At 37.1% G+C, this 23,350-nt stretch overlaps 1 protein-coding gene across 1 annotated transcript; it reads left to right on the top strand.

Moving 5' to 3' along the window:
- Positions 1 to 14,700: 14,700 nt before the first annotated feature.
- On the top strand, positions 14,701 to 15,084 carry LOC130949801 (uncharacterized). Its single transcript, XM_057878429.1, has one exon. The coding sequence runs from the start codon at positions 14,701 to 14,703 to the stop codon at positions 15,082 to 15,084; it is 384 nt and encodes a 127-aa protein (XP_057734412.1).
- Positions 15,085 to 23,350: the final 8,266 nt, after the last annotated feature.

The raw sequence follows: 23,350 nt of genomic DNA, 5'->3' as shown, positions 1-23,350 counted from the left end.
CAGGATCATAAGCTTCTTCTTCAGAAGATGCTTCTTTAGTACTGTTGGATGCATTTTGCAATCCATTCAGACTCTGAAAAATTATATTGACTTGTTGAGTCAACATTTTGTTCTGAGCCAATATGGCATATAGAGCATCAATTTCAAGAACTCCCTTCCTTTGAGGCATCCCATTATTCATAGGATTTCTTTCAAAGGTGTACATGAACTGGTTATTTGCAACCATTTCAATGAGTTCCTGAGCATCTGCAGGCATTTTATTTAGGTGAATAGATCCACCTGTAGAATGGTCCAAGGACATCCTAGACAATTCAGATAGACCATCATAGAATATATCCAGGATGGTCCATTCTGAGAGCATGTCAGAATGACACTTTTTGGTCAGTTGCTTGTATCTTTCCCAAGCTTCATAGAGGGATTCACCTTCTTTCTGCCTGAAGGTTTGAACATCCACTCTAAGCTTGCTCAGCTTTTGAGGAGGAAAGAACTTGGCTAAGAAAGCCGTGACCAGCTTATCCCAAGAGTTCAGGCTATCTCTAGGTTGAGAGTCCAACCATATTCTAGCTCTGTCTCTCACAGCAAAAGGGAAAAGCATAAGCTTATAGACCTCGGGATAAACTCCATTGGTCTTAACAGTGCCACAGATTTGCAAGAATACAGTTAAGAACTAAAAAGGATCTTCTGATGGAAGTCCATAAAACTTGCAATTTTGTTGCATCAGCGAAACTAATTGAGGCTTTAGCTCAAAATTGTTTGCTCAAATGACAGGGATTGGGATGCTTCTTACATGGAAGTTAGAATTTGGTGCAGTAAAGTCACCAAGCATCTTCCTTGCATTGTTGTTGGGTTCGGCTGCCATATCCTTTTCCTGTTCGAAAATTTCAGTTAGGTCCTCTTCAGAGTACTGTGCTTTTGCTTCTCTTAGCTTCCTTTTCAAGGTCCTTTCAGGTTCAGGATCAGCTTCAACAAGAATGCCTTTTTCCTTGTTCCTGCTCATATGAGAGAGAAGAAAATAAAGAAAGTATGGAATCCTCTATGTCACAATATAGAGATTCCTTTATGTGAGTAGAAGAGAAGAAGAATAGAAGGAGAAGAAGAGAAAAGAAGAAAAATCTGAACACAGAGAGAAGAGAGGGTTCGAATTATGAGTAGAAGAGAAGTGTTAGTAGATAAATAAAATAAATAGAAAGAGATGGGAGGGAGAAAATTTCGAAAATTAATTTTAAGAAAAGGGAATTATTTTTGTTTTTATTTTAATTTTAAGTTAGAATTCAAAATTAGAGGAAGAAGTAGAATAAAATTAAAATTTAAAACAATTGGTTAATTAAAAAGAATTTTTGAAAAAGAGGAAGCTGATTTTCGAAAATTAGAGAGAGAAAAGCGGTTAGGTGGTTTTGAAAAAGATTTTGAAATTAATTTTGAAAAGATAAAAGTTAGAAAAAGATATTTTGAAATTAATTTTGAAAAAGATATGATTTGAAAAAGATATGTTTGAAAAGATATGATTGAAAAGATATGATTAAAAATATATGATTGAAATTTATTTGAAAAAGAAATTTAGAAAGATTTGATTTTAAAAATTAAAGTTAATGACTTGACTAACAAGAAACTAAAAGATATGATTCTAGAATTTAAAGGTTGTTACTTTCTTCACAAGAAAGTAACAAACTTGAAATTTTTTAATCAATCACCTTAATTGTTTGTAAAATTTTTGAAAATTTGAAATGAAATTAAGAAAAAGATTTTGAAAAATAATTTTTAAAATTTTCAAAAAAAAAAACAAAGGAAAAAAAATGAAAAAGATTTTATTTTGAAAAAGATTTTGAAAAGATAAATTTTTGAAATTGAAATCTTGACTTGACTAACAAGAAACAACTTATTTTAAAAATTTTTGACAAAGTCAACCAAAGATTTCGAAATTTATGAGTTAAATAAGGAAAAGATATATTTTTATTTTTTTTTGAATTTTTAATGAGGAGAGAGAAAAACACAAAAATGACTCAACACATAAAAATTTTGGATTAAAACAAATGATGCATGCAAGAACACTATGAATGTCAAGATGAACACCAAGAACACTTTGAAGATCATGATGAACATCAAGAACTTAGTTTTGAAAATTTATAAGAAAAGAAAAACATGAAAGACACCAAACTTAAAAATTTTTAATGTCTAGACTCTAAGAATTCAAAAATGCATATGAAAAACAAGAAAAGACACGAAACAATAAAATGTAAAGATCAAACAAGAAGACTTACTGAGAACAACTTGAAGATCATGAAGAACACAAGCATGAATTTTTTCGAATTTCTTTTTTGAAAATTAAAAAGATGAAATTGACACCAAACTTAAAATTTGACACTAGACTCAAACAAGTAACACAAAATATTTTTGTTTTTATGATTTTATTAAATTTTTTTGGATTTTTTTGAATTTTTTGAAAATTATTTTTAGAAAAACGAAAAAGAAAAAATTTTTTTGAAAGATTTTTGAAAGCTTTTTGAAGATAAAATAAAGGTTGAAACAAAAAGAAAATTTTCTAATTTGAGCAACAAGATGAACCGTCAGTTGTCCAAACTCGACCAATTCCCAGCAACGGCGCCAAAAACTTGGTGCACGAAATTGTGATCTCAATGGCGCCAATAACTTGGTACACACAATTGTAATCTCAACTCTTTTTCACAACTTCGCACAACTAACCAGCAAGTGCACTGGGTCGTCCAAGTAATAAACCTTACGTGAGTAAGGGTCGATCCCACGAAGATTGTCGGCTTGAAGCAATCTATGGTCATCTTGTAAATCTCAGTCAGGCGGATTCAAATGGTTATGGAGTTTTAATAATTTAAAAAATAAATAAGCATAAAATAAAGATAGAGATACTTATGTAATTCATTGGTGGGAATTTCAGATAAGTGTGTGGAGATGCGTTGTTCCTTCTGAATCTCTGTTTCCTATTGCCTTCATCCAATCCTTCATACTCCTTTCTATGGCAAGCTATATGTTGGGTGTCACCGTTGTCAATGGCTACTTCCCATCCTCTCAGTGAAAATGGTCCTCTACGGTTTCTGTACGGCTAATCAACTGTCGGATTTCTCGTCTCGGATGAAAAATACCATGCACAGATATCGTATGGCTAATCAGCTGTTGGTTCTCGATCTTGTAGGAATAGGATTTACTATCCTTTTCCATCTGTCATTACGCCCTACAGTCGCAAGTTTGAAGCTCGTCACAGTCATCCCATCCTAGGTTCTACTCGGAATACCACAGACAAGGTTTAGACTTTCCAGATCTCAGAAATGCTGCCAATGGATTCTAGCCTATACCACGAAGATTCTAATCTCGGATTCAGATGCCCCATTGTCAGATGGGAGTCGATGTGAATTGTTGATTAAAAACCCAAGAGATATACATTCAAGCTTATTTTCATGTAGAACGGAAGTGGTTGTCAATCACGCATTCATAAGTGAGAATGGTGATGAATGTCACATAATCATCACATTCATCATGTTCTTGTGTGTGAAAGAATATCATAGAATAAGAATAAGCATGAATTAAATAGAAGAACAATAGTACTTTGTATTAATACTCGAGGAACAGTAGAGCTCCACACCTTAATCTATGGTGTATAGAGACTCCACCGTTGAAAATACATAAGTGATGAAGGTCCAAGCATGGCCGATTAGGTAGCTCCCAAAACGTGGTCAAGAGATCAAAAGATGATCAAAAGATTCCAGCATCCAAGATGTCTAATACAATAGTAAAAAGTTCTATTTATACTAAACTAGTTACTAGGGTTACAGAAATAAGTAAATGATGCAGAAATCTACTTCCGGGCCCACTTGGTGTGTGCTTGGGCTGAGCATTGAAGCTTTCACGTGTAGAGGCCTTCTCTGGAATTAAACACCAGTTTGTAACTTGTTTCTGACGTTTGACTCTAACTTGCAACTTGTTTCTGGCGTTTAACGCCAGAATAGGGCCGAAAGCTGGCGTTGAATGCCAGTTTGCGTCATCTAAACTCGAGCAAAGTATGAACTATTATATATTTCTGGAAAGCCCTAGATGTCTATTTTCCAGCGCAATTAAGAGCGCGCCATTTAGGTTTCTGGAGCTCGAAAAAATCCATTTCGAGTGCAGGGAGGTCAGAATCCAACAGCATCTGCAGTCCTTCTTCAGCCTCTGAATCAGATTTTTGCTCAGGTCCCTCAATTTCAGCCAGAAAATACCTGAAATCATAGAAAAACACACAAACTCATAGTAAATTCCAGAAATGTGAATTTTGCGTAAAAACTAATAAAAATATACTAAAAACTAACTAAATCATACTAAAAACTATCTAAAAGCAATGCCAAAAAGCATATAAATTATCCGCTCATCAGTGAGATGATTGGCGAGGATGGGGTAGCAGATGCTTAGGGGGAGGGTTTTTGGGTAAATTCCTTTGGTAAGTTAAGATTTGGATGGTTAATTTTTTAAAATAACTATTTGGGTTTTTTTTCTTTGTATTAAGTCAAATTAAAAACTATTGTACACATTATCAAGATTTTTTATCATCTTCCTAACAGAATTCGAAGCATATATTTGGATGTGTTTTCACATATTCTTGAAATCTACAGATCAACATATATCTGATAAGATTCTTACATGTTCCATAATTAAGATAACAAATAAAATAATTATTAGGATTAGGATGTTCGAAAAAAATTAATTTAATTAAATTAAATTGAAATTGTTTTAAATAAATCATTGTTTTTAAATAAAAAATTAAACTTAAAATATAACTTTAATTGATTTTTATGGATCAATTTGGTTTTAACTTTTAAACTAAAAGCAAATTTATTGCAGTAACTTCAAAACTCTAAAATGTAAAAAAATCCTAGAGTAACATTTTTCAAAATTCCAAAATGCCATTTCTTTCTTTTTTGTTGTCGCCGCTACCAACCTACCACTGGCATCATCATTGTCACTATTGTTGAGCTACTCTTCGTCGCTAGTTTTGCAGTTCTGGCATTGCTCACTATCATCAACTTCTAACACAACAATGCGATGCCTCTCTTCCCTGCTGCCACCGCTACCAATAACCACTGCCATCATCACCATCGTCATCGTCGAAGTACTCTTCATTGGCCTATTTCACAGTTCTGGCGTTGTTCATTGTCGTCGTCGCTTCATTTCTACTTACAGTTTCGGTGTGGCTCTAGCTTCTATTCATCCTTTATTGAATCTTTATATTTGAAGTTTTTTTTGCTTACCCTTTATATGTTCCATTGCAAAAATCAACGAAAGCTTGTAGCTTTTTCAATTTTTATTATTTGAATTGCTTGCTTCATTGAACATTTGGTACAAGTTTACTGATGGTAGTGAAACTTGGAGTTTTAATTTATAATTGATGGATAAAACTCTCATATTCCAACATTGGTATGAAAGTTCAGTTATGATTGGAATCCTTGTTGATGTTACTATATTGTGAAAACTGTTTGCATTGTTTGGTCAAAATTACCATTAAGATTTGATAGACTTATCATCCTGATTCTTGATTGATCTTAGATGCAGATTTGTAAAATCTTAAGGAAATAAGTTTGTAATTTTACGATCAGTAGTTGACTGAAGAGAAATAGAATCATAAAGCAGAGAACCAAATTTTGAATTATTATGATTGTTATTATTGATCACTGTAACGACAATAGAGTAATATTGCAGTATATATAGCAATATGTATGCTTAGTTTGATTAAGTTAGGGGCTTCCAACTAACTAACTAACTCCAATAGTCTATTGTTCACTAACCAACTTTCATTAACCGTTTCACATAATAATGAATTGATTTGGACTTTGATTAGCAAATATACATTGATTGGGATAAGTGCATTTTGCTATTAATTATTTCATTTTGTTCTTTGTAAATCTTGTGAAATTAATAAATAATTAGTTAATAAATTAATTATTATTTAAAAAAATAAAAAAATTAAATTTTATAGTTTAGAGAAGTAGAAATATTTAAAATATGAATTTTAATACTAATTTTAAAGATTTTAGCCCAAAATCAGGTCAACAAACTGAACCGGTCAGACTAGATCCAAAACGGGCCCAAGGCCCAATATATAAGACCATGAACCCAACCTTCTTCCCCAAATCATAAAGGGAATCACACTGAAAATTGGGAAGAGGGGGACAAACACCTAATCCTTTCAATCTTTAAACTTCCGATCCATATCTCTCAATTCGGATTTTCGATTGCCGCACCGTTTGCTGCCACGTGACCACCGAGTTGAGCTCTTCAAAATCATTCAAATAAAATGGTAAAAAGTTGCATTTTCTCACACATCCTTCTTCTCTTCAGTTTCAAAATTTTAGGATTTTGGTATTGAGAAATTGAATGTTTTTTATGGTTTAGGTAAACTCTAGCAGCAGGTAATCTCAGAGTTTCGTAACAAAATACCAGTGGATACGGTAAGATACTATTAAATCCTTATAAATTATTGAAATTGGTAACTCTACATTGATTGTAGTAAAATTGTGTGGCATTAGATTAAATTGTATGGATTAAAATCAAATTGATGGATGTTGGATGCTTGATTTGAGCCTTGAAAGCTGGGAATTCATTTGGTGAGAAGTTGGAGACTTAGAGCTTGTGGAGGAGAGGACTTTGTGGTGTCGTGTGGCTTAGTGAGGAATCAGCTAAGGTATGCTTTTGGTTTCTCATAGTTATTGTATAATGTCACGTGAAAACTTAGGCTTGTTGATTGTAGGATAAGTTGAATTATATGAATTGTTGAGGATTAGTGACTATTGTTGGAAATTGTTGAATGGATTGGATGAATTTTATATGCTGGTATGTTACGACTTTAGTGGGAAGTGCATGGACATTGTTAGGAACATTTGGGACTGTTTTGGTTGTGAAATTATTGGTTTGAAATTGAGAATTTCGGAAATTTTGTAAACTTTAGTGAAAACTGATATTTGACCAACTTTGGTGGGGGCATAACTTGACTTCCGAACTCTCAAATTTTGTCAAACTCTTCTTGAATGAAAATTGGATCAGTGAAGTTTACAATGTTCAAGGAACGGACAAAAAAAGATTTTTAACGAAAATGTTATGTGCGTTCGAAGTTGGGTGTGTAAATTTGATTTCTGCAGACTTAATAGCGTTTTGGAAAAAACACAAGGCATGTGTACGTGAGAATTCTCCTCTATTCAACACACTCGCGTACGCATGAGGTGGATGCGTACATGACTTTGCCCATTTTTTCACTCATGCGTACGCGGGAATAACCAAAATTTAAACGTATGCGTACATGGCGATGTGCTTGCTTTCGCGGAATTGTGAAAAATTGCAACCAAAATTTGATGCATGTGCATCTTAGTTAGTTAATTAGTTAGTTTAGGGATTTAATTCATGAACTTCATTCAATAATCATATGGTTTCATTGCTAATCATCACTTATTTGTACATGAAGGAAAACATTAAACATCAAGAAGAATTTTGGTTCATAATATATGAGCCTAAATTGTGAATTTGTGTATTTAAGGATTATTCATGATTATATGAGCCATGCTTTGATGCAATGTTGTTTATTGATTTCTTGTAACAAGGGATTAGAAGTGACAAAGCAAGGAACATGAAGGATGTATGTCTTGTAATCAATGAAGAAAGCAAGCTAGCAAATCACCCTGGAGGCACTTATAGTGGCGTTTCAAGTGCCTATAGTGGTGCCTCAAGCACCTATAATGGCGCTCCCAACGCCAGAAAAGAAAATAAGAATGAATTGCTTAAATTGTCTAGTTCCTTCGAACAAGGAAGCAAACATAAATTGAGAGGCACCTAGTGCGCTTCCAGCGCCTATAGTGGCACTTCTAGCACCCATAGTGATGCTTCCAGCACCTTTAACGGCGTTTCAAATACCCAAAGTGGTGCTGCTCTCCTCTCCAAGGCACCAACACATGGTGCCTCATTGGTGGTATCTCAAGGGCCCAAAGTAGTGCCTAAAGTGCCGATGTTTCTCACCTCTAGGGCACCCATTTGATGCCTCAATAATGGCGCTCTAGGCGCCCAAATTGGCGCCTCAAGTGCCCATGTTTACCATTCTCCAGGGCCAGCAAGTTTGAGTAGCAAGAGAGGCGTTTGAAGTGCCCAAACTAGCACCTAAAATGCCCTTAGCAACAGTCTACATGGCACCCATTTGATGCCTCACTAATGGTGCTCTAGGCGCCTAAATTGGCGTCTCAAGCGTCCTTGCAACCTTTGTCCAAGACACCAATATTGTGGACTTCATTTGTGGCATTTCAAGCGCCCAACTTGGCTCGTCAAGAACCCTTGTTTGTCACCCATCTAGGGCACCAATTTGGTGCCTTAATAATGGTGCTCTAGGCACCCAAACTGGCACCTCAAGCGCCCTCCTTCATCATCTCCAGGGAGCAAGTTTGTGCCTCCAACAAAGCACTTCAAGTGCCCAATTCGGCGCCTCAAACGCAACTACTGGTGCCACCTTCTAGGGATCAAATTTGGTGCCAAACTTGGTGCTTTAAGCGCCAATCAAAGGTAAAAATTAAGAAAGCGCTGGAAGTTTCAAGCGCCTTCGAAGGCCATATTCAAGTGATAAATGGCCAAGAGCATAGGTTTAGATTTTTCACACTAAAAGTAGGATGTGTCCGTTGCAAGTATAGTCCAAACCCAACAATTGGCCACAATCAATTTTTTATCAAAAGATAGTCACAATCAATACACAAAATAAACTGAGAGTTTTAAATCCTGGGTCGTCTTCCCTAGGAGTTGCAAATAAGTGATCAATTATTGGCTATGGAGAAATGGGGGTTGTATGATAGCAAGAGAGAGCACGTATTGTAAATAGCAAGAAATTAAACAAGCATGCAAGGAATTAAAAAGAAAAGCAATTAAAAGCAATGAAAATGGAATTTAAATACCAAAAGGAGCCTCATGAGTGGATAATTTATACGCTTTTTGGCATTGTTTTTAGGTAGTTTTTAGTAGGATCTAGCTACTTTTAGGGATGTTTTTATTAGTTTTTATGCTAAATTTACATTTTTGGACTTTACTATGAGTTTGTGTGTTTTTCTGTGATTTCAGGTATTTTCTGACTGAAATTGAGGGACCTGAGCAAAACTCTGATAAGAAGGCTGGCAAAGGACTGTTGATGCTGTTGGATTCTGACCTCCCTATACTCGAAATGGATTTTCTGGAGCTACAGAACTCCAAATGGCGGGCTCTCAACGGCGTTGGAAAGTAGACATCCAGAGCTTTCCAGTAATATATAATAGTCCATACTTTATTCGAGATTAGATGATGCAAACTGGCGCTCAACGCCAGTTCCATGCTGCATTCTGGAGTCAAACGCTAGAAACACATCACGAACCAGAGTTGAACGCCAAAAACACGTTACAACTTGGTGTTCAACTCCAAAGGATGCCTCTGCACGTGTAAAGCTCAAGCTTAGCCGAAGCACACACCAAGTGGGTCCCGAAAGTGGACTTCTGCATCAATTACTTATTTCTGTAAACTCTAGTAGCTAGTCTAGTATAAATAGGACATTTTACTATTATATTAGAGGTCTTTTGACCACATCTTTGGATTATTTTTGGATTACCTGATGATCCTTTGATCACGTTCATGGGGGATGGCCATTCGGCCATGCCTGGACCATCACTTATGTATTTTCAACGGTGGAGTTTCTACACACCATAGATTAAGGGTGTGGAGCTCTGCTGTACCTCGAGTTTCAATGCAATTATTACTATTTTCTATTCAATTTAGTTTATTCCTATTCTAAGATATTTGTTGCACTTCACCATGACGAATGTGATGATCTGTGACACTCATCATCATTCTCACCTATGAACGCATGACTGACAACCACTTCCGTTCTACCTTAGACCGAACACATATCTCTTAGATTCCTTAATCAGAATCTTTGTGGTATAAGCTAGAATTGATGGTAGCATTCATGAGAATCCGGAAAGTCTAAACCTTGTTTGTGGTATTCCGAGTAAGATTCAGGGATTGAATGACTGTGACGAGCTTCAAACTCACGATTGTTGGGCGTGATGACAAACGCAAAAGAATCAATAGATTCTATTCCAACATGATCAAGAACCGACAGATGATTAGCCGTGCTGTGACAGAGCATTTGGACCATTTTCACTGAGAGGATGGGATGTAGCCATTGACAACGGTGATGCCCAACATACAGCTTGCCATGGAAATGAGTAAAAAGGATTGGATGAAGGCAGTGGGAAAGCAGAGATTCAGAAGGAGTACAGCATCTTCATATGCCTATCTGAAATTCCTACCAATGATCTACATAAGTATCTTTATCTTTATTTTATGTTTTATTTATTATTATTTTTGAAAACCAATATAACCATTTGAATCAGCCTAACTGAGATCTACAAGATGACCATGGCTTGCTTCATAACAACAATCTCCGTGGGATCGATCCTTACTCACGTAAGGTTTATTACTTGGACGACACAGTGCACTTGCTGGTTAGTTGTGCGAAGTTGTGAAGAAAGTGCTGAGTTAGTAGATGCGCATACCAAGTTGAATGCCATTATTAGAGATCACAATTTCGTGCACCAGAGCCCTTGGTGAGAATTGGAGAATTTAGGATTCCTATCCTAGTTATGGACCACAAACATGGCAATTGTATGGAATTTATCCCAATTAGTCAATCCTACTTGAGAATTAGTCAAAAAGCCATAATTGATTCCAATCCCTAAGTCCTAGTCAACACTAGTGGGTCACTTAGAGTCAAGAAAAACCAAACCAATTAACAATCCTCACACAATGCAGAATAGACATCCACAACTCAATTTCACCCAAACACCCAATTTCTCAACCAAGAGTGTGAAAACTAAACATGCAAGCAATTAAACATCAAAGCAATAAAAGTCTAAGCAATTAAATGCAAGGAAAGGAAACTTCAAATGCAAGAAACCTCTTGGCATGGATTGAGGGCTAAGGCTACCTATCCTAACCATTGACCACAGACACATGATGATTATGAAGAGTTAATCGTACTTAGTTAACCTTAAATCGAAGATAAGTCAAATAGGCATAGTTGATTTCCATCCTTAATTCCTAAGTTAACACTATTGGGTCACTTAAAGTCAAGGGAAACCAAATCAACTAACTACTCTAATATATCAAACAAAAATGGAGATCAATGACTCAAGGATCACCAAAGTCATCAATTCCAAGCCAAGAGTGGAGAAAAAAAACTATGTAAAAACTAAGTCAAGCATTTTATCAAACACTTGATGTGCATGAAAATAAAACCAAATTAAATTACATGAAAATAAAAGCTAACTACCAAAAGCAAGAAAATGATAACAACAACTAAGGAAGCATTAACTGAACATAAACCATAAATTGCATTAATTGAAAGTAAAATTAACAAAGAGTGTTCATAACATAAAAATGACAAGATAAAGAAAATAACAAAGGAAATGAAGAAGAACAAAGATGCAATAACAATAAATGACAAGGAAAAGTAAATGAAACTAGAATTAAAAGTAGGAATTACAAGAAATTAAACTAAAGAAACCCTAATTCTAGAGAGAATGGGAGCTTCTCTCTCTAGAAAATAAACTACATGATGCTAAACTAACCCTAATTGCTCCCCCCTTTCACATAGAAGGAGGCCCTATTTTATATAGCACTCAATCAGCTTCAGAAGGTCCAAAGTTGGGCTCTGGAGGCCTAAAAATCACCCCCAGCGATTTGCATTAAATGAGTCACGCGCTAGGACCTGTGCGTACGCACATGTGTGTGCGTACGCACACTTACTGATTTTCTTCTTATGCGTACACACAAGAAGTTGTGCAAACGCACACATGGCTGTGTGGTTCTTGTGCGTACGCATAGCAGGTTGTGCGTACGCACACACCAGTGTGTGCTTCTCCTTTGATTTCTTCATGTTTCCTCCCTCTTGCATGCTCTTCTTCCACTCTTATCAAGCCATTCCAACCTATTACACCTGAAATCACTCATCAAAACCATCAAGGCATCGAATAGGATAAAAGTGGGATAAAAGTGATTATATTAAGCACAAAATAGCATGTTTTCACAATGAAGCTCAATTTAGAGAGAAAACACAAAAGTATGCTATATAGGTGAATAAATGTGGGTTTATATGATGAAATCCACTCAAATCAAACCAAAATATATCGTCAAATACGGATACATCATCAAGCAAGCAACCAAGACAAGGCTCAAAGTGGCACCTCAAGTGCCCAACCCTTTGGAGCATCCAAGTTGTCATGCAAAGTGTGCTACAAAGTGAGCCACCCTTTCTCAAAGAGTACACTTTCTTATTCATGCATCCTAGTTTTAATTGATTCCGGATCCCAAGTCAACAAGCCCATATCAAGCCAAAGTTCAAAAATCCAATTGATAAGTGTAGAATGTGGGAAGGGGTAAATGGTAAATCTAAAGGAGTGAGTGTTATAAAAAAGGATTTCTATAGCTAGTTAAAAGGGGATTTTTTGGACTCTAGTCAGGAGACTTCACTTCTACTTCTCTTACTTCCCTTTTATAATTCTCAAAGAAATGAGTCACTAAGCACTCTCTTCATTAAGAGGAGGATCCTTATTAAATTTGAATAAATTTATTTCCATTTTCTTCTCTTTTTGACTCTATCTTTTGTTAGCTAAGAGGGAGTTTCTGATCTTCACAGATATAATTCTATTAGAAGAGGAATTAGATCTATTAGAATTCTATGTGAGCCTTGAAAAAGGGATCATAGTAACTCAGTTTGAAACTCTTCTCTCATAATGATTTTGATTTTGATTCAGAACCTGATATGTGACATGTAATCAATCTGAATTGGGATCTTAAAGGTTGTGTGGCTTGGGATTAGAATTCATACTTTACCTCTTTTCATGAGCATTGGATCAAGGAATTGGCATTTGGTCATGACTCGAGAAATTGAATTGCCAAGGAATTGGAATTCAATTACTTATGATCCCCCAGAGATATAACATTGCATGAATAAGAGGAAAGAGAAGTTCATTAATTCAAGAAGATTTGGCATCTTCAATCTCTAATTATTTAAATTCATATCACACTCATACTTGTTCAACTTTCTTTCTAGTACAAATCATTAAATCAATTATATTTAGTTTCCTTAATTCTAGTTTGTTTTACTTGTTATTCAATTGAATGTTTTCTATTCCTTGTTTGTTACTTTCCAACTCTTAATTTTACAATTTCAGATTCTCCTCTTTACATTCTTGTAATTTATTTTTTTTCTATTTACTCTTCCGTATTTACATTATTGCACTTTAAATTCTCATTTATTTACTTCCCGTTCTTTAAATTCATACATTTAATTCCTTGCTCTTTACTTTTTAGTTATTTTCTTCATTACCAAGTTATTTAGTTATTTGACTAAACCTCATTAAAATTGATTTGTTTAACTAGAATAGCCAATTGATTAAAGTTTCTTAATCTATCAATCCTCGTGAGTTCGACCTCACTCACCGTGAGTTATTACTTGATGTGACCAGGTGCACTTGCTGGTGGATTAAGTTTGTAAAATCCGTATCAAGACCCCTGTTTTGCTAAAAGCTTGTTTTCTTCATTTTTAAAGGTTCCTCTAGCTTTCCAAACTTTCCTAACTTTTAATTAAGACTCTTAACTAATAATTAGATCCTAATACTAGTAAATACGGGTTAGTGATTGAGATTGGTAATTTTTGTATGAGTTAGAAGATGGAGACTTAGGTTTTAAAGTTGTGGATGGATTGGGGAAGTGCTTTATTGGTGATGGTTTTAAGAACTTGAGAGTGATGACAACTTGTGAAATTAAGAACTGATGATGGTTATGATGAGTGTGGAACTCGGAGATGAATGAGGGACTTGTTAGTTATTGAAAGAGTGTGCAGGGTACTATATCTCTAGTGTGGTAGATTCTTTATCGCAATAGTGTACATGGCACTATATCCCTAGGTTTCTGAGGCTTGATGGTTGAGAATAGATGGAGATGAAAGGATGGTGAACTTGTTGGATATGGAACGATAGTGTGCAAGGCAGGGCACTATATCCTTGGCATGGTAGATTTTCTGCTGTAGGAGTGTGCAGGGCACTATATCCCTGGGATAAAATTATGAAGAATCTCGAAAGACAAATAGGACAATTGGCCAGACAAGCTGACAGACCAACAAATATTCTCCCAAGTGATACCATTTGAAACACCAAAGAAGAATGTAAGGCAATCCAACTCAAGAGTGGAAGGTCATTGGATGGTGACATGGCCAATAATAAAGAAGAAATGGCAGCTGAAGAGAAAGACCAGAAGAAGTTCAATAAGAAGGAGGAAGAACCTCAAGCTTCAAAGAAGGGAAAACAAGTCATGGAGGATCATCCACAAGAAAAGAAGAAGGAGGTGAAGCTTTACACTCCTCCTCTTCCATATCCTCAAAGGTTCAAAAAGGAGCTTAAGGATCAACAATTTCCCAAGTTCCTAGAGGTTTTCAAGAAGCTAGAAATAAACATCCCACTTGTTGAAGCATTGGAGCAAATGCCATTGTATGCAAAATTCCACAAGGAGCTCATTAACAAGAAGAGAAGCTGGAATGAAAAGGAATCAGTGATCTTGACTTAAGAATGCAGTGCAGTAATTCAGAGAGGTTTACCACCAAAGCTCAAAGACCTTGGGAGTTTCATCATATCCTGCACCATAGGAAATATGATCTTAGAGAAAGCTCTCTATGATTTAGGTGCCAGCATCAACCTGATGCCTCTCTCATTAATGAAGAAGCTTGCAATAGAAGAAATTAAGCCCATAAGAATGTCACTCCAAATGGCTTATAGATCACTCAAGATACCCAATGGAGTTGTAGAAAATTTGTTGGTGAAAGTTGAGGAATTCATTTTCCCTGCTAACTTTGTCATATTAGACATGAAAGAAGAGGGGCACAACTCAATAATCCTGGGGAGACTCTTCTTGGCCATAGCAAGGGCTATTATTAATGTAAAGAAGGGTGAAATGACCCTCAGGGTGCATGATGAGCAAATGATCAACAATGTTTTTAAAGCCATGCAATACCCCCTGAGAAAGCACAGCACATGAGAGTGGAAATGATAGAAGACCTGGTGGAGGAAGTGTTTGAAGCCAACAATCAAGAGGAGCACGAGGAAGAGGTGGAAGCAGTTCAAGATGTTTTAAAAGAAGAAGTGACTGAAATCTCCTCTAAGGGCAAGACAGAGGAAAAGCCAAAACAAGAATTGAAGACTCTTACCCCACACCTTAAATATGTATTTCTTGGTGAAGAGGATAGCTTTCTAGTGATCGTTAGCTCTTCCTTGAGTGAAGAAGAAGAAGGAAAACTTCTGGTTGTACTGAAAGATCACAAAGATGCATTAGGATGGACCATTAATGACTTGAAAGGCATAAGCCCTGCCATCTGCATGCATAAAATTTTGCTGGAAAAAGATTCAAGACAAGTGGTACAACCTCAGGGAAGGTTAAACCCAACTATGAAAGAGGTAGTTGATGTGTGGAAAACGATCCAACACAAAACTCACCGGCAAGTGCACCGGGTCGCATCAAGTAATAAAACTCACGGGAGTGAGGTCGATCCCACAGGGATTGAAGGATTGAGCAATTTTAGTTTAGTGGTTGATTTAGTCAAGCGAATCAAGTATTGGTTGAGTGATTTTGTATCCAACAGTAAGTAAATGACAGAAAATGTAAAGGGGGAGGGAAGAATTACAGAAATTAAAGAGAATTGAAAGTAAAGGTGTTGAATCTTAAAGGACAAGAAATTAAATGACCGAAACTTAAAGTGCAAGAAATGTAAATTACGGTAACTTAAAGTGCAAGAAATATAAATTGCTTGAATGGAAAAAGGGATTTGAGGACTGGGAATTCATAATTTAACCAAGGGAAATTAAATTGCAGCAATTATCAAAGCAATAGATGATTTGAATTCTGCCAGATCTCAAACAGAAATGGAAACTAAATTGCAACAGTGATTCAGCAGAAGAACCAAAATGAAAATTCCATCCTTCCCTCTCTGCAGCATTTTGGTTGTTAGTTGGTTTGTCTTCAGTGGCTCTGGGAAAGGTATTTGCCCTCTTCTCACCCATTTCTGCAAGTTGCTTAGCCAGTTGTTCTATCTGCCTCTCAATTCCTCTGATTAAAGTTTCCTGGTTCTTTGTTATCTCATCTTGGTGTTTTATCATTCTCTCTATTAAGATCTCCAAGTTAGTGATCCTCTGAGAGTCTTGTGAGATTGGTTGGTTGTGGGATGTTAAAGGTTGGAAGGGTGGGTGTTGTGGTGGTGTGTAGTGGTTGTTGTTGGTATAATGGTGTTTTTGCTGGGTTGTGAAGTTGGGGTTGTTGTAATTGAAGTCCCTTGGTTCGTGATTTTGGTGCTCAGTCCTTCTCCAGTTGGAATGAGTCTGGAAGTGTATGTTTTGTGAGTATTGGCTTTGATTGGCATTAGTGGATGGGTGATGTTGGTTGTTTGTGGTCATGGATTTGCCCTGGTTGAAACTTCTTTGTTCCTGATGTTGAGACTCCCCCATTCTCAGATAAGAATGAGGCCTCCATGGTGAAAATTGTGCATTCACTGCAGTAGACTGCAGGCAATCAACTTTTCTATCTCTCAGCTCCATGTGTTGCTGTGTTTGATGGTGCATTTGTTTGTTCAGGTTCATGAATGCATTCACTCCTTCAAGATTCATCACTTCTTTTTCTAAAACTGCATTCAGTGGTTTCTCGAATGAGTGTTGGTTGTTGACTCCTTTGTCATTGAAATTTGCAATTCCTTGGGCAGTTGTTGTCGCTTTGAGTAGGCCGTCTGAGAAGTAGTCCACTGCTTTTCTTGTTTCTGGGGTTAATCCTTCATAGAAAGCTCGGAAACCCACTTTGTCAGTTGCTTTCTTGTATCTTTCCCATGCCTTGAAGAGTGGTTCTTCTTCTCCTTGTGTGAATGGATGTTCCCCCTCTTTCAGCTTGATGATCTGTTGGGATGAAGAAAATTTGGCCAGAAATTTGGTAACCAAATCGTCCCAACTAGTAATACTTCCTTGGGGAAAGGTTTCGAACCATTGTGCAGCTTCACCCCTTAGTGAGAAAGGGAACAACAAGATCTTATAAGTGTCATGATCTAGACCATCGGTTTTGACAGCACCACAAGTCCTCAGAAAAGTGGATATGTGCTGTTGAGGATCCTCCAATGGATTTCCGTCATAGGAACAATTGTTCTTGATTAGTGTAATGAGTGGTGGCTTCATGTCATGATATTCTTCGTCTGCAAAGACTTCTTTTCCAATAATAGTCTTTCCTCTGACTTCTCTTCTTTCCTGTGGAATGCAAACAATCACAAGGAACAAACAGCAGCACTGTTGAGGATTGAGTGCAGTTAGTTGAGACAAACTCTCAAACAGTTAGTGTGTTAGTTAAAAATAAAGAAAAAGTGCTTGATCTAGACCACCACTTCACTTAATCATTGTCAATCTATTTCAATCCCCAGCAACGGTGCCAAAAACTTGATGTGTGGAAAATGATCCAACACAAAACTCACCGACAAGTGCACCGGGTCGCATCAAGTAATAAAACTCACGGGAGTGAGGTCGATCCCACAGGGATTGAAGGATTGAGCAATTTTAGTTTAGTGGTTGATTTAGACAAGCGAATCAAGTATTGGTTGAGTGATTTTGTATCCAACAATAAGTAAATGACAGAAAATGTAAAGGGGGGGGGGGAAGAATTGCAGAAATTAAAGAGAATTGAAAGTAAAGGTGCTGAATCTTAAAGGACAAGAAATTAAATGACCGAAACTTAAAGTGCAAGAAATGTAAATTGCAGTAACTTAAAGTGCAAGAAATATAAATTGCTTGAATGGAAATGGGATTTGAGGACTGGGAATTCATAATTTAAGCAAGGGAAATTAAATTGCAGCAATTATCAAAGCAAGAGATGATTTGAATTCTGCCAGATCTCAAACAGAAATGGAAACTAAATTGCAGCAGTGATTCAGCAGAAGAACCAAAATGAAAATTGGATCTCAGGACTCCAGAGACTAGATAGCAAAGTCTAGATCTCAATTTGCCTTCCCAGATCCAAGTTCACAAGGCAATTAAAGAGAAATTCAAGATTGAAGCAGTAAAGGAGATTGGATTCAACTCAATTATGCCGAAGGGAAATTAAAGAGATCTTGAATGGAGATTGAGACAGAAATTCCTCAATTCTTCACACCCAAGACTCAAACAAGAAAAGTAAAAATGCTCAAGCAAGAACGAGGAAGAAGAGAGATCAATTCTCCTTCCCAATTCTATAGAATCTCAGTTCCAAGCTCTCAAAATCAAGTCTGAAGATGTGAAAAATTCAAAAATCCAAAAGAAGGTCCTAATTACATCAAACTATCTCCTATTTATACACTTTCTATTCTTGGATTTTGGAATTTGGATGGGCTTTTGATTTGGTGAAGAAATGAATTAAATTGGATTTTTAATCCAATTTTCAGCCCATGAGAAAGTGGCTTCCAGGAGGCTGCCCTGCCCTTGTGGAGGGCAGAGCAGGAAATGGTGCATGCGGCCTCATTGCGTGCGCTTGGTGCGTGTGATGCGTCAGGATGCTGCCTTGCCCTTGTGGAGGGCAGGGCAGTGTTGCTATGGTGCGCGCCTTGCTGCCCGTGCGTGCGTGCTGCTGGCCGAGTGCTCATGTCCTGGCCGTGCCAAGATGTTGCGCCATGCACCAAGAAATGCTGCCCTGCCCTTGTGGAGGGCAGGGCAATGTTGCCAATGGTGAAGTCCCAAGTTCGAAACTCGGTGGAGGCACACGCTGCTCCTTTTCCCTTGGTTTTATTGGCACTAAAGTAACGCTTAGTTCCTTGCTTCCTCATGGTGCCGTGTTCGATTCATGGAGATTGAAAGCAAGCCAATTTTTGCTTATTTTTCTTGTGTTTGAGCGTTACTCCTTTCCTCCTTGTTCTTGGGTTCGAAACCCATAGGAAGCACTAGGAAGCAATTTCCTTTGAATTATTCTTGGATGAAGCCCGATATTGCTCTTGAGGAGGGCAGGGCAGAGTTTTTGCTTCCTTTGGTCCTTGGCATCAAATTGTGCTCCGCCCTTATTGTGGGCAGGGCAGTGATGCTTTTCAAGGCTTGGTTCATTATGCTGCTCTCCTGAAGGGCAGTGTGCTCTAGTGGAGGGTAGTGTTTGCTTCCTCCTTCTATGTTGCACCACACTTCTCATCTCTTGGCCACACTTCTTAAGCCACGTTTTTCTTCGTTTCTTCCTTTCTTCACCTACAAGAAACCAAAACAACCAATCAAAGTATCTCTAAACTCATAAGGTTTATAATTCATTAAAAATCAATAAATTTTAGCTCAAACCTCATGATTTAGCATCAATTTAATGGTGGTTGTTTGATTTAAAGAAGTCATGCATTTTTCATTCCAAATTACTTACTTAGGATGCAAGAAAGTGCATAAAGACTAATGAAACAAGTGAAATTAGCTTGAAAAATGGGTATATGATGACTTGTCATCACAACACCAAACTTAAATCTTGCTTGTCCCCAAGCAAGCATCAAAACTAAGAGAAAATGAAATGAACAAGAAGAGAAAACATATCCTTATTAGGCATATAGCAGAATTTGATTCATGGAGTTTTTATGCAGACAATGACAACTCAAGTTATTGTTTGCTGTTACATAATATACATTTTTCCTCAAAGGCTTGCTAAACTTGCTGTTATAAGGTTTACTCTTTACTTGCTCCCTTGCTAACTTTTCTTTTCTCATTTTGCTTAACAAGCTTATTATTCTTTGAAGGCTTGGTGTCAAATGTTGCAGTAGTAGCCTTTGGCTTTATTTTTACTCAACATCTTTCCACCACAGACACATGGCTCACTATTTCCTCCTAGGATCATTGATGCCCAACATCTCTTTGGATAACTAAATGTTCTGTATCTAGGTTGCTCTTTATTATGGACTTTCAATTGGCCATCCCAAATCAGTTGATCTAAGTGACCGGGTTTTGAAATACCCCTCAGAATTTACTTGTCCAAGCATATCCTAGTACAAGAACACCACAGGCATGTGTCCTAGGGTCCAAGCTATTGGTGTCTAGCCTTTATTCTTTGTTTTTCTTGCCACATTGGCTTTTTCTACTTCCTTTTCTTTCTGTTTTATTTTTGCTCTCAAGGGATTTTTCTTCACTGATAGGAACCTTTATAACAGCAAGCTAGCTCACACTTCAATGAAAATGACATTATGCAGCAATTATTTCATGAGTTATGCATTTAATCAAACACATACACCACCATTAACTTCCATTCTAACTTATGCAACATTGGATATTTACTTTCCAATTCAAAACAATTCTCTTTTATTCAAGCATATGGGAAACAAAACAAAATTCAGCTAGGTGATGAATGACAAGCATCATGCAGATCAGCATTCTTATCAAACAATTTCACTTGCAACTAGATAAACACTTTAACAGGACATACAATGGTTCCCAGTTTCAAAACACTTCACAGCAGCAAGGATTAAGTTTAGATACAACCTTTGAAGTTGCAGCCCTTTGATTCTTCCTTCTGTTGTGTTCTCTTTGAGTTAAGATGCATAATATCTTCAATTGTTGACTCATGTCCTGCATAATTCTCAAAGTTGCTTGCTTCTCAAGCCCTTAAGTGCATGGTTAGTGTGCATAAATTGAGTGTGGCTCTTGGATTTATTTTGGTGTGAGAACACCAAACTTAATTACTTGCCACTGCCTCTGATGCAACAGGTTAACCATATGTGAAGCCTTGTGTCCTTGCTAAAGGTTATGGAATTAAGACTAGAAAGTAGTTGAGTAGTTGAATAATCTGTCTGATTGCTTGGAGCCAGTATTGTGCAGGAAGTGAGAATGTGCTTTTGAATGAGATTTTGGTGGAACACCAAACTTAGAATCATTCATTCTCCCTTAAATTGTTTTGGTGTGCAACACCAAACTTAGCTCCTTGCAATGCATACCAATTATTCAACATTTTTATTGAAAAAGCTATGAAAAGAAAACTACCTCAGGTTGGGTTGCCTCCCAACAAGCGCTTCTTTATTGTCACTAGCTTGACATCCTCCATTCTGTTGATCATGAAAATTGAAGATCACAGTGCCTTAGCTTGTCTTTCTTTACCGTGAACTTCCTTCCAGTTTCCTCTTTGATGACCTCTATGAGTTCCTGTGGAAGGATCTTAGTCACGGTATAGTGATCAGTCAGCTGTGGAGACACTTTCATGGTTTGAATGTTTATCATTACTTTATCCCCTAGTGAAAATTTCTCAGTAGGGATTTTCTGATCTTCTTTAATTTTATCCTCTGTTTCTCCTTGTAAGACTTCCTTGTTGTGTTTTTCTAGGCTAGTACTTTCTTTGTCCAAGGTTTTCTTACTTTCCTCTATGATCCTTTTCCATCCTTCCCTCTCTGCAGCATTTTGGTTGTTAGTTGGTTTGTCTTCAGTAGCTCTGGGAAAGGTATTTGCCCTCTTCTCACCCATTTCTGCAAGTTGCTTAGCCAGTTGTTCTATCTGCCTCTCAATTCCTCTGATTAAAGTTTCCTGGTTCTTTGTTATCTCATCTTGGTGTTTCATTATTCTCTCTATTAAGATCTCCAAGTTAGTGATCCTCTGAGAGTCTTGTGAGATTGGTTGGTTGTGGGATGTTAAAGGTTGGAAGGGTGGGTGTTGTGGTGGTGTGTAGTGGTTGTTGTTGGTATAATGGTGTTTTTGCTGGGTTGTGAAGTTGGGGTTGTTGTAATTGAAGTCCCTTGGTTCGTGATTTTGGTGCTCAGTCCTTCTCCAGTTGGAATGAGTCTGGAAGTGTATGTTTTGTGAGTATTGGCTTTGATTGGCATTAGTGGATGGGTGATGTTGGTTGTTTGTGGTCATGGATTTGCCCTGGTTGAAACTTCTTTGTTCCTGATGTTGAGACTCCCCCATTCTCAGATAAGAATGGGGCCTCCATGGTGAAAATTGTGCATTCACTGCAGTAGACTGCAGGCAATCAACTTTTTTATCTCTCAGCTCCATGTGTTGCTGTGTTTGATGGTGCATTTGTTTGTTCAGGTTCATGAATGCATTCACTCCTTCAAGATTCATCACTTCTTTTTCTAAAACTGCATTCAGTGGTTTCTTGAATGAGTGTTGGTTGTTGACTCCTTTGTCATTGAAATTTGCAATTCCTTGGGCAGTTGTTGTCGCTTTGAGTAGGCCATCTGAGAAGTAGTCCACTGCTTTTCTTGTTTCTGGGGTTAATCCTTCATAGAAAGCTCGGAAACCCACTTTGTTAATTGCTTTCTTGTATCTTTCCCATGCCTTGAAGAGTGGTTCTTCTTCTCCTTGTGTGAATGGATGTTCCCCCTCTTTCAGCTTGATGATCTGTTGGGATGAAGAAAATTTGGCCAGAAATTTGGTAACCAAATCGTCCCAACTAGTAATACTTCCATGGGGAAAGGTTTCGAACCATTGTGCAGCTTCACCCCTTAGTGAAAAAGGGAACAACAAGATCTTATAAGTGTCATGATCTAGACCATCGGTTTTGACAGCATCACAAGTCCTCAGAAAAGTGGATATGTGCTGTTGAGGATCCTCCAATGGATTTCCGTCATAGGAACAATTGTTCTTGATTAGTGTAATGAGTGGTGGCTTCATGTCATGATACTCTTCGTCTGCAAAGACTTCTTTTCCAATAATAGTCTTTCCTCTGACTTCTCTTCTTTCCTATGGAATGCAAACAATCACAAGGAACAAACAGCAGCACTCTTGAGGATTGAGTGCAGTTAGTTGAGACAAACTCTCAAACAGTTAGTGTGTTAGTTAAAAATAAAGAAAAAGTGCTTGATCTAGACCACCACTTCACTTAATCATTGTCAATCTATTTCAATCCCTGGCAACGGCGCCAAAAACTTGATGTGTGGAAAACGATCCAACACAAAACTCACCGACAAGTGCACCGGGTCGCATCAAGTAATAAAACTCACGGGAGTGAGGTCGATCCCACAGGGATTGAAGGATTGAGCAATTTTAGTTTAGTGGTTGATTTAGTCAAGCGAATCAAGTATTGGTTGAGTGATTTTGTATCGAACAGTAAGTAAATGACAGAAAATGTAAAGGGGGAGGGAAGAATTGTAGAAATTAAAGAGAATTGAAAGTAAAGGTGCTGAATCTTAAAGGACAAGAAATTAAATGACCGAAACTTAAAGTGCAAGAAATGTAAATTGCAGTAACTTAAAGTGCAAGAAATATAAATTGCTTGAATGGAAAAGGGATTTGAGGACTGGGAATTCAGAATTTAAGCAAGGGAAATTAAATTGCAGCAATTATCAAAGCAAGAGATGATTTGA

Source organism: Arachis stenosperma, chromosome 9 (genome assembly GCF_014773155.1).
Source record: "Arachis stenosperma cultivar V10309 chromosome 9, arast.V10309.gnm1.PFL2, whole genome shotgun sequence".
Lineage (NCBI taxonomy): Eukaryota > Viridiplantae > Streptophyta > Magnoliopsida > Fabales > Fabaceae > Arachis > Arachis stenosperma.
Note: the sequence above shows the minus strand (reverse complement) of the source record. Positions and strands in the feature narration are given on the sequence as shown.